Source organism: Corvus kubaryi, unplaced genomic scaffold (genome assembly GCF_017639235.1).
Source record: "Corvus kubaryi isolate FWS band 111438036 unplaced genomic scaffold, C.kubaryi_AGA036_p1.0 137, whole genome shotgun sequence".
Classification (NCBI taxonomy): Eukaryota; Metazoa; Chordata; class Aves; order Passeriformes; family Corvidae; genus Corvus; species Corvus kubaryi.
This window is the reverse complement of record NW_024580671.1, coordinates 28,361,763-28,373,186: the sequence shown is the minus strand read 5'-3', so window position 1 is coordinate 28,373,186 and position 11,424 is coordinate 28,361,763. Positions and strand designations below refer to the sequence as shown.

The following is an 11,424-nucleotide window of genomic DNA, read 5'->3' as shown; positions in this document are numbered from 1 at the left end:
AGGGGACACGCGGCCCGCGCGGCGCGGCACAGGGGCGGCGGGGGCGATGCTGGCGGCCCAGGGCCGCCGCGTGGCCTGCGCCGTGTCCGGCGGCGTGGACAGCGCCGTGGCCGCGCTGCTGCTCCGCCGCCGAGGTGCGGGGCGGGGGTGAGGGCGGCGGGGCTGGCCGTGCCCTGTGCCGCGCTGCGCGGGCCGCGTGTCCCCTCTCGGTGCCCGCTCAGCCGCCCCCTCGGGCTGCCGGAGCGGCCGCACGCCGGGCAGGGCAGCGCGGAGAGCCGGGCACCGCCGGGACGGCAGAATAGCCGCGAAGGAGGGGGTGGGAGCTGGGGCTTACCGTCGCGTTAGGTTGCCACAGGAGCTTGGATTAGCTATTACCTAGAGAAAAAAACCATAGCTATACAATAACTCTGCTGTAGAGTTTAGCACAGGACTACTCAGCATCTTCGGAAAGATGCAGTTACCAAAGCCATTCTTGAGAAACACAGGGTTTGCGTCCAGGCTGTAGGAATTTAGCTTTCAAAGACATTCTTGCCTTCATTTAATAGGGTACCAGGTGGCAGGTGTGTTTATGAAGAACTGGGACCCTCTGGATGAACAAGGAGCTTGCTCTATTGACAGAGATTGTGAAGATGCTTACCGGGTGTGCCAGAAGCTTGATATCCCGTTTCACCAGGTTTCCTACGTGAAGGAATACTGGAACGAAGTGTTCAGGTAGAAACACATTTACACTAGCTGGTTTTCCAGTATATTAGTGTGGTACCATGTTATAATGAAAAGCAAGAATGGACAGATAATGAGCAATGGCAATTCACTGCAGTATTATCAGTGCTAAGAGAAAGCCTTGAAGCCTGTTAAATATTGAGGAATTACCTTTTCTCTTGTTTGTATTTAAGGTCAGAATTTATATCTTGGTTTTAATGTGTTATTTTAAAATTAATAAGAGATTTCTCCTTGTGGTAGTGTGTAGCAATTGCTTTGTTGCAGCTTATTTCTTCAGCTACCCGTGTACTGGCCCAACCTTACTGCAACTTGGAAAAAAATTATTTAATGGGGTGCAGTTATTGTCTGTATGTGCAGCTTACACAGAGCATTTTACATAGTGTGTGCTGAATCCAGTTTAGCGTAAAATGATTGTGACTTAGCCTTGTTTCTTTAAACTTAAAACGAATTTGAAGCTGTTCTGTGAAGAGGGTGCTCAGATTTTCTGTGAATTTATTTCACTTTAAGGGACGTTCTACATAGGAAAAGCTGAGAGATTTTCTTGGAAGGTAGGAGAAGAAGGGACATGTTGGTATAACAGCATAATTTATCTTTATGCGCTGAACATAAGTACATAAAAGTTGGTCCCTGATCTTCATCATCCCCCTTTAAGTAGTGCTGTTACTACGTTACTTGAAAATGAGGAATAACCTGGTCATGCTACTTGTACTGCATGTTGAAATGACATCAAGCTGAGCACCAAACTTTTGGATAGTCAGTGAAGAAAACAGCAAAACAGCCCTTTGCTGGGGAAGTTCATTCCATTATTCTATTTTTGCTGTGAGAGAATGAATAAGTGCTACGAAACTTCTTGGGCTTTATTAATACAGTGTTTCCTAACTCTCTGTTACAAGTGTCTTGGTTTGTTTCAGAATCCTTTTTTCTTTACTGTCATCACTGACCTTAAATTTACTCCTCCTCTGGATCTCTCTTAAAAGGGTTATTCACCATAAGACACCTTTTATCATGAGAACTGTTCCAGGTCTTGTCTTTTCCATGGCTTTTGCAAAGCCTGTTTCAGTTCTTTGCGTTAGAGAAAAGGAACTCTGTCCTGTAGACATCCTTCATTGCCCTTTCTCTGGTTCTGTGCTTTACTAGAAGTTCTGAACTGATGTGAGTCTGGCTTTGTGCTGAGTCCTTTACAGAACTCCCAGTGTACCATAAGAGTACAGTGTGAGCCAGCAAGAGGGAGGCATCTCTGGGTAGACCCAGGTGATTTAATTATTAGCAGCAGTTGTTGAATTCAGAACTTTTAAAAAGGAGTTAGAGAAAGTAAAAGATATGTTGCTTTATTTTCTATTTACTAATGTAATGTATCACACATAAGGCAGAAGCAAGTGATTCAGTTTCAGATGGAGAAAAGTAAAACCAAATACTAGGATTGCTGTTGTTCTTTTAAATCCAGTCTGTGCCCTCAGTTCCTCTTGACTGCAGTGGCTATTGACAGCAAGCAAAATGATGCAGTGATGAGGCCTTTTGATATCTCAGGGCAATGTTGTATGCAGGTTTAATTTCATTAGTTATTATTTCAGTGTTTTCAAGTGAATAATAAATACTAAGTAATTGTGCAGCAGTGTAAAAGGACAACATAACTTTGAGAAGCTTTGAATTTCTAGAAGGGGAAAAAAAAGGACAGGAAAATGTCTCTAAAATTAAGCCCCATGAGTGATGACTGCTTGTGGTGACGTTATTGCAGCTGAAGTTATTGTCTGTTCCAGTGAGACACTTCTGGTGTGTACCACCACATTGTCCCACTGAAAAATTAAATAGGGTTGTTAATTCTGAAGGTAAGTATTCCATAAGAGTTGGGTAGGATGTGCACAGTGGACAGCCACATCTGCCCAGAGGGAATATTAATTTAATAAAGCGGGGTTACAAGATTGTAAGTGATAATTTGACCCTGTCCTCAGTGCACTTTGGGGAAAGTCTTCCAAGGATTGGGTTTTTTTGCACATTACAATCTAATATTATTTCTAACATAAAATGTTTAGTATAACTGGATCTCTGAGACTGGGACACTCAGGTTCTCATAGTTAAACACTGTCCAGTTTCTGATAGTATTATGCATATTAATGATTCTGATAGACATTTGAGTCTTTATTTTACAGTGACCTCTTAAAAGAGTATGAATTGGGAAGGACGCCTAATCCTGATATTTTGTGTAACAAGCACATCAAATTCAACTACTTTCTGCATTATGCTATGGATAACCTTGGTAAGGTATTTTCAAGTGTGTCAGTACAGAGTGTGTGCCGTGGAAATGCTTAAAGGAAACAAACTCTTTAAAAGGTGGGGAAATACATGAGTCCATGTGCATGCCTAACTCATATATCTGTGGTAGTATGTCAGTAATCACAAAGTATTTGGTTTTAAGATTGCTTTTGCATACAAAATTATAGAATGTTTCAGGTTGGGAGAGACTTCCAAAGATCATCTAGTCCAGCTCCCCTGCCCTGAGCAGGGACATCTTCCACTAGATTAGGTTGCTCATATGTAGGAACAGATTTATTTCAGGGACACGCATTGACCTGACCACTAAGTTCTACATTCTTAAGTTGTCCTTAAAGTACAAAAGCACAAGTGCTGGCATGCTGGTGAATAGTTTGCGTTATTTAAATAGCAGGAGTACAATTATTGTCAGTATAAGACTTCTCTAGGTTTTCTTCTTTCATTGCTTTCTGCTTTTCTTGCTGTATGTTTGCAATCCTGTTTCGAACTGTGAATTTCAAGTTTGTGCCTTTATGTTATATTTGGGTTTTTTTCCTTGATAGGAGCAGATGCAATTGCTACTGGGCATTATGCCAGGACCTCACTGGAGGATGAGGAAGTGTTTCAACAGAAACATACTAGAAGACCACAGAGGCTTTTCAGAAACCGTTTTGAAGTTAGAAATAGTAAGTTGTGACTTCATTTCATGTTTTATCCTACATATGAAAGGGAAATTTAAACTACATTTGTTGTCACAGAGTCAGAGATGTTTGTTACCTTACACACAATGATTACCGATTAGACCCCAGCCTTTGTAGAAGGTTGGTATTGCTAAACAAGGTATTTACATTACTGAAAAGGACCCTGACTTCTCAAATACTACAGATTCTGTTTTAAGAGTCAGATGAATGTCTGATACATGGTGAGAAGCATGCTATACCCAAAGGGAAAAAAACTTGTAAACTGAAGCTATGCAAAGCTGCCACAGTGATGACTTGACTTTATAGATTCTCTGCTTTCATTTGTTTGTTCTGGACTTAAAGGGGTTTATTTTTTTCTTTGTTTTAATTTTACTTCTGGGAAGTTGAAATGGCCCCAACTGGACCTATGGTCTATATATGGGACAGACTGTGATTTACAGATGTAGTGTTTTGTGATGAGCTTCCTTTCCCTGTTACTGAGATTTTATATTGCCAGTTGTGACTGAACTATTGGCCTGTAGTTCGTGTTCTAGTCAAGAAGCACGTAAGTAGTGTTTGTACAACAGCAGAGCTATTAACTTTTAAAGAGAGGGGGCAGAACGTGATTGAAGAACTGTACCAGTTTTATTTCATCTGGGTAATCAGGAGATTTCATCTATTTTAAAGAAAAAAGTCCGACTCCCATCTCTGAGCATTGGCAATAACTGCACTGATTGCTCAAATCATTGATTTGAGGTGATTTCAGGGCAAAACAGTGTCCTTCTGAAGAACGGTGTACTCCAAGGTATTTGAATCTTTGTTCTCTCTTTCACAGGAAGTGTGAAAGTTGTTTTTGTTTTTTGTATTGTCAATGTCCTTGCCAGTGACACATGCACTATTGAAATAGATGTGAGGCAGTGTAAGACTTTGTAAGATTCTGCACTGTACAAATGCAGAATCTTCAAGATCTTATTAGTGACGAGAAAATATCCGAGTGTTTTCATTAGATTTTGAAAAACATGCAAAATCCTGTCTTTAATATGTATTTGGAAATACTAAAACAGAAATGTTGATTGTCAAAATACTAAAGCAAGTTGAACTATTAATGGTAGTTATGATGAGGTGTTTTATGTGTTTAACTTTGCAGCTGTGAAACTCCTTCAAGGCGCTGACCTCTTTAAGGACCAGACATTCTTTCTAAGTCAGATCTCACAGGATGCTTTGAGGAAAACGATCTTCCCTTTAGGGGATTTAACAAAAAGTTTTGTAAAGAAGATAGCAGCAGAACATGACCTTCATCATGTGTTAAAGAAAAAAGAGGCATGGTAACACTTAAAACTCTTTTGATGCGTATTTCTCTCTAAAACAACTTTCCTGAACTTTTTGAACTTTAATCTCTGGCAACCCATCAGTTTCTAATAGAAAAGAATAATATAATAGGCTGGGAAGCATTTTTCATAGCTGGCTACTGCCGTAAAAGTACTTTCAGGAGCTTGTGGTGAGTTCTGTATTTTAGCTTGCAGGTATTTTGTCTACTGTTGTATGTCAGAAGAGCTAAGATGAAGGTGAATGTGTCAGATGCTGTGAGCCTGAAGGAAAGCATCCTCTATCACAGCAAGGGAGAAGCCTCTGGTCTTTATTCTCCATAGCTTTTAAGAGCTTCCTCACTGTAATTTTTCACTATGTCTTTAGAAATTGGATCATACTCTTTTCCCATAGTTACTCTTAAAAAAAAAAAAAGTTACATTTCTTTGAGAACTAAGACTTCATGAGTTGATCTTAAAAACTGTAATGCAGGCAGTAGTTGTTTTGCTGATGCTGCCTTGATTGCTTTTCATGTTTATATTCAGCCTCAGTAAATGGATGCTTGAAGAATGTCAGCAATAACTGAAAGGAAAAGAAAAGCCTGTTTCGTTCTGAAAGTGTTTTTTTTCAAGAGATGGACCATCACTGTATCATTTTGTTACTTTTGTACCTCAGTATGAAAGAGACTTCTGTTTTTAATGTACATACAATCTAGTCACCAAGGTTAATGTATTTATTTATTGAACAGATTTTCTATTTCCTAGTATCTCTCTTACTTTCAGTGCTTACAGCTCTCACCGATTCTGTATAGAATTAGTTTACCTATGTTGCAGCAGATGTTGTGGATTTGTTTATGACATGCCTAAGATAGTTTGGCATATATGGGAGGGAAAAAAACCATCTTGGACAGATTATTTCAAACAATTTCTTGGACAGACATTATTTCAAATGTTTTTCTCTGCTTTTATGGATTCAATTCCATGTTTCCTTTTCAGAGTATGGGGGTCTGCTTCATTGGTGAAAGAAACTTTGAAAAATTCCTTCTCGAGGTGAGCAATACTAAATCTGTGACAATCTTTGTTTTCTTCTGGCCTTCAGTCACTGTCTATAGAAAAATCTCCAGCAGCTTGTGGCCCACAGTAAGTAGCAATGTCCCACCTGCCTTTGCAGTCCGAAGCCTAGTTAGAAGCTGACACCCACAGCCTGGGGGAGGTATCTTGCCCCTCTACCAGCAGTCACTCCTTTTCTGGGGCAAAAGGAGTGAACATGCACTCCTGTGCCTGCCAGGCTCTGACAAATGGTTGGAATGTGAGAGGGACAAATTGCTGGATCCTGCTATCCCCTGACATATGTGAGGATAGGGGACTTGAAGCCTAGAGTTACTGCCCTTCCTGCTTTTCTGTGAGAGCAGTATTGAGGAAGAGTCAGTAAGCTGCTTGGGCAGAGTTTGCTTCTTTCTTCTTCTTCAGCTTCAAGAGAATGTAGTGACAGGATCTGAAATATGCTGTGAGGTCTTCTTGGGCTGTCTTGTGACTTACCTCTTCCTCTTTGTTAGTATTTGGAACCTCAACCAGGTAACTTTATTTCCATTGAAGATAAGAAGGTGATGGGAAGACACAAAGGTAATTGGCTAACTTACCGTAATAACTTACTTTTAGATAAATGGAACAATACTGCTTATATTTGGAGGGACAAATTTTGGGAAATTCCAAAGGAGTCTACAAATTTTTACCCTGTTTGTTAAACCATGGAAAATTTGCTGTATCCATAGTAGAGCCTTGAACTACAACTGATTCTTGATTAGTTGTTCCATATTGCAGGAAAGCAAATAATTATTAGGGTTACTCTGTCAATACTAAGTGGTTGTTATTTTAATACCAGGAGACCATTGTTCACTTAATTCCTTCAAAATGACTGTGCTTCCTTTCCATAATCTTTAGTATCTAAACTTTGTAGAAGAAAATGCACCTCAGTGATACACAGCAGGACAGCATCAAACATGGGCACCTTAACTTTTCCTTTTCTCCCATGTGTTCTTCCTTTGCTGTCCTCAGTTCAAGCTGCCAGAATTGAGTTCCTCTCCCAAGTAATGTATGGTAATAGAGTGTTACACTGGTACATAAAAGTAAGGGACTGGCAAGACTGAATGGTAAAAAACCCACAAATTGAAACTGAAGTAAAGAAATGTTTGTCTTTTATAAGACCTAAGAATACCACAGGTGAAATGGATTATTTGAAATCTTTAGTTTGCATTTCAAGTACAGATGAAATTTCAAGTAGATGTTAGTTTTAGTTTGTGACTGGTCCTCTTCTCTAAGGCAGCTTGGTTTGTTATTCTTTGTTTAGTGGTAACGTTTTGGGGAAATTATTTTAACGTGTTTTTCTGAAAGAAAAAGATGAAAAGTTCCTAGCAATATTCCATTTTTATATTTCTTTAGGTTGTTTCCTCTTCACAATAGGCCAGAGGGCTCGGCTGGCAGGCCTCAAGGATGCTTGGTTTGTTGTAGACAAAGATGTCAGCACTGGAGATGTCTATGTGGTGAGTTAATTAACACTGGGTTTGCAAATGACTAATGCATACATTTTGTGACTGCTGCTATATGGAGCATGAGCCTAACGTGGGCAGAATTCTTGGCTTTCCTCTTGGGGGAAACAAGAACTAACTAGTGTATCAGCAGATATGAAACATTTTCCAAACAGGCTTTTCATGAGCACCAAATTGTTTTAGATTTTGGCACAGAGCTTTTCCAAGCAAAAGGCAAATACTGAAAAGAATCAGCCAATCTCCTGAACTCTCATTTTCTACTCTAAAGGATGAGGATTTTATCTTAGTTACTAGGACGTGGTTTATAAAATACATATTATCTTGGTTTATGATATATTGCTGCTTTGTTTTTCTAGTAAAAGAATAAGGAGCCAGTGACAGAGTTTTATCATTTTGAAAACTGAGGCAGAATATGTATAATAATGCAAATAATTGGTGTGTTAATGGCTAATCATATGATGTTTCTTCCTGTTCATGCAGTTGTTACTCCTCTTGGATACTGATGTGATTGTGATAAGGTGTTCTGCTACTTGTTGGTGTGCTGGTGGGGGGGACCATAATCAAATGAGAATTGAGAAGAAACACACAGGAACACTAAGAAATTTTTTTTTATGCCCTGCAGAGAGTTTGTCAAAGGCAGTGCCTTTGTTGGGGAGGTGTTCATTTGGGAAGCTGAAAAAGAAGAAGGTAGCATCTTGTTGAGATAGGATAAAGGAGGTCAGATTTCTGAACTCAGCCTGAAGAAGGCAGAAATGCAGTTGGAGGGAAAAGCATACAGGAAGAGACATGACTCTGAGGGGAGTGGAAGACTGACAAAGCATTCAGACTTGCTGTAGCCTACTTAAGTGCTAACAAATGCTTGCTTTCTTGCTCATATTGCCTTCATCTTGCTATGGCTTGATGCTCCTTCTATACTTCATGCTTCACTTTACAAGCTCCACCTCTTTGGCAAAAACATCAGCAATAAATAAACATTTTTTAAGGCACCATCAAGAGATCACCCTGCTCTGTACAGAGAACTCCTGCGGACAAACCGAGTGCACTGGATAGCGGAGGAACCTCCGGCAGAGCTTGTTAGAGAGAAGATGATGGAATGTCATTTCAGATTTCGGCACCAGATGGCACTGGGTAGTCAAACCTTGTTTTACTTTTTGTCTTACTCAGTTTGTGAAACTCTGGTAGCGTGTTGCTGTAGTTCTGCAGATAGTGGAAAGGTTTTGGCTTGGCCTTCCTGTTTCTGCAGTGTGTTATGCAACAATTCTGTACCTTGACTTAGATCTGTTTAGCCTAGGTTTTCCTTCTTTAACATGAACATAATGGTTAACTGTCAGGTTTTCTGCTCATGTCAGGTGTTTCTGATAATTTTCTGCTCTAGTGCCTTGTGTCCTGACTCTAAACCAAGATGGGAGTGTGTGGGTAACACTAGTAAAGCCAGCAAGAGCTATCACACCTGGACAGGTAAGTTATTAGAAGTAGTTTTCCTGCCATTTTTGTGTTTTACCTTATCTGGCTAATAACACAGAGTAGCTGGAGCAAAATAATTAATTTATTTACATGTGAGAGTGGTTAGCTCTATTTTGACTATTCATCAACTGTTTTCGAGGAGATTGTTTCTAGTTTTAAGTGATCTGTTATTTGTATAGTCTGAGAAACTTGCTTACAAGTTTTAGAAATACATGGAAACATCTCTGGTGATCAGTTCTGTATATGCAGAAATGGAAGCTGTTGTTGTTTGCAAGAAATAGATTTTAAAAGGCATTAATTTGGTAATTGGCTGCTTAACATGGGTTTAGTGTTCAAACCAGCTTAGGGAGGCTCTGTCTGGGGAAGTCCATTGTCCTGTAGAGTACTGAGAAGAGGTGCTGTGCCTAAAAGGGATGCCTTTTAACACTGCCAATATAAATATACTCCATCACATCCCAGCACAGTGGCTCTCAAATATTCCCTGCATGCCTTCTCCCAGCATCTGTTGTACCCACCCTCCCCGATACTTGGGGGCCTGTGGGTCACATCAGGAGGGAAGTTGTTTGAGAACTATTTGTAGTGGAGAGAAGCTGAGAAGAATCCAGACAGCTTATGAGAGACATGAGAAGCCCCTGAGTGCTAGCAGCTGCTGAGCCTGTAACCGGGCTCTGTTTTGCCAGGGAGTGAGACAAGGCTGGAGGTCTGGGCTCCCCTGTCCTGCAGGAACCTGCTGAGCACATCGGGGAACTCCAGTTGCTTCCTTGCAGATGGTCTGCTGCCATAGTCCTTGGCCCCTTCCTGTTTTGGGAAGTGCCACTGCAGGCTGGGCACAATTGTCTGGGGAAGGTCCAGTGGAGATGCAGATGATGTTATGTGTGTCATCCCGTTTGGAAAGGAAATTTCCCAGCACAATCTATTTCACCTCAGTAACTGAAGAGTTTTGAGATGGTCTTGTAGAAGTTCATGATGAATTTTCCACCAACATGTTTATAAATATACACTCATGTGAGCCAACAAATCCTCTGTGATTTGCGTGGTTTTTTTGGTTTTTTTCAGGGTTTTTTTCAGATTTAGCCAGAACAGGTATAAATGAACGTGCTCACTCTCCAACAGGTCTTGCACAACCTGCAGTTGCTCACGATGGTTTCTGCAGCTGCTAAAAAGGCTCTCCCTGTGTTTATCTCCTAGTTTGCTGTGTTCTACAAGGGGGACGAGTGCCTGGGCAGTGGGAAGATCCTGAGGATGGGCCCATCAGTGTATACCTTGCAACAGGGCAAAAATCGAGAGGAGAGTCCAAAGAAGGAAGAGATTGACAAAATAGAACCAGCAACATAACGCTTGGGGTTGTTTATTGAAGGACTTCGGAGAATTTGCTGCCTGAGAATAGTAAAAACTATAATGAATGTGGATTTTGTTGATCGGTATGTTCTTAAGGCCAGTTAACTGAAGAGTCCCAGCTCTTGACTGTTAGCACTGAAGGAGTTTAATGCCAGTCTGGTGTAATTTTGCTGGACTGTATGGTGCTATTTATGCTAATATGTATCAAGGGATGTCCTGAGGTGTTCTGTAATAGTAGTTACACATAAAAGAATTTTAATATAAAAATCATGTCTGAAATAATAAATCTATCTCTTACATGTAAGTGAAATACTTTTTTTTCCCCTTACTTAAAGGTGTACCTGTCCCTAGTAAAGGACATACATTATTTTACTATGAATGTGTGCTTGTGCTTTGAATTCTGGAAAAGGAATTAATGATGTTCAAGTTCAGCATTTGGAATGAACTCCAGGCAAGAGATATTTTTCATTTTGAATAGTTTTCTAAAAATTGCTTTTGATTCTTAAACTGTATTAAGTAGTCGTTTCAGATGTTTACATAAATCAGAATTACAAATCTTAGGGGCTTAAAAACCATCTTGAATGTTAAATGTTTTCACAGAGCTGACTCATTTTCTGTTATCTGCTGAGGTCTGAGGCTGTTTGGTTTGTCTCCTGGAGAAAAGAATGCATTGTACTTGAAAAAAATGCAAATTCATAGGGATTTCCTTATTGTGGTTCGAGCTTAATATAGACCTAATAATGATTGGATCTTGCTATGTCTCAAATTGGAATGCTATTAGGAAGAGCTGAATCCAAATTGAATGGGTTTATAAGGACTGGGTGCATATTGAGGATACCCCAAGCTTATAATAAAACTTCATTGCAGCAAGTTTGCAAAAATGAATTCCTGTCTTTCAGCATGGTAGTAGAAGGTAACTATTCCTGAGGTACAGGTGTGCAGGAGCAGGACTCACCTGGTGATGTAGAATTTTGAGATTTTAACTGGCACTGAGATCCCAGGTTTGCTGAGAGCTGCTGGGCCAGTGCCTCATAGCAAAGGTTAACCATGTCCTGCTTGTAGCATAGCTGGCATGGGATGCAATGAATGTCTGCTACAGCACCTGCAGGACAGAGGCTTTTTAAT

At 40.3% G+C, this 11,424-nt stretch overlaps 1 protein-coding gene across 3 annotated transcripts; it reads left to right on the top strand.

Annotated features, from left to right (window-relative positions):
* Positions 1 to 21: 21 nt before the first annotated feature.
* Positions 22 to 10,678, top strand: TRMU (tRNA mitochondrial 2-thiouridylase). Of its 3 annotated transcripts, XM_042018289.1 has the most exons (11): positions 22 to 134; positions 546 to 711; positions 2,868 to 2,974; positions 3,531 to 3,653; positions 4,795 to 4,967; positions 5,948 to 6,001; positions 6,508 to 6,574; positions 7,391 to 7,491; positions 8,481 to 8,625; positions 8,873 to 8,955; positions 10,150 to 10,678. In XM_042018289.1, the coding sequence occupies exons 1-11, from the start codon at positions 47 to 49 to the stop codon at positions 10,294 to 10,296; spliced, it is 1,254 nt and encodes a 417-aa protein (XP_041874223.1). In that variant the 5' UTR covers positions 22 to 46; the 3' UTR covers positions 10,297 to 10,678. The 3 variants fall into 3 exon arrangements, with proteins under 3 accessions (XP_041874223.1, XP_041874224.1, XP_041874225.1); XM_042018290.1 differs by lacking the exon at positions 10,150 to 10,678 and having other exon boundaries at positions 8,847 to 8,938; XM_042018291.1 differs by lacking the exon at positions 22 to 134 and having other exon boundaries at positions 550 to 3,653; positions 4,854 to 4,967.
* Positions 10,679 to 11,424: the final 746 nt, after the last annotated feature.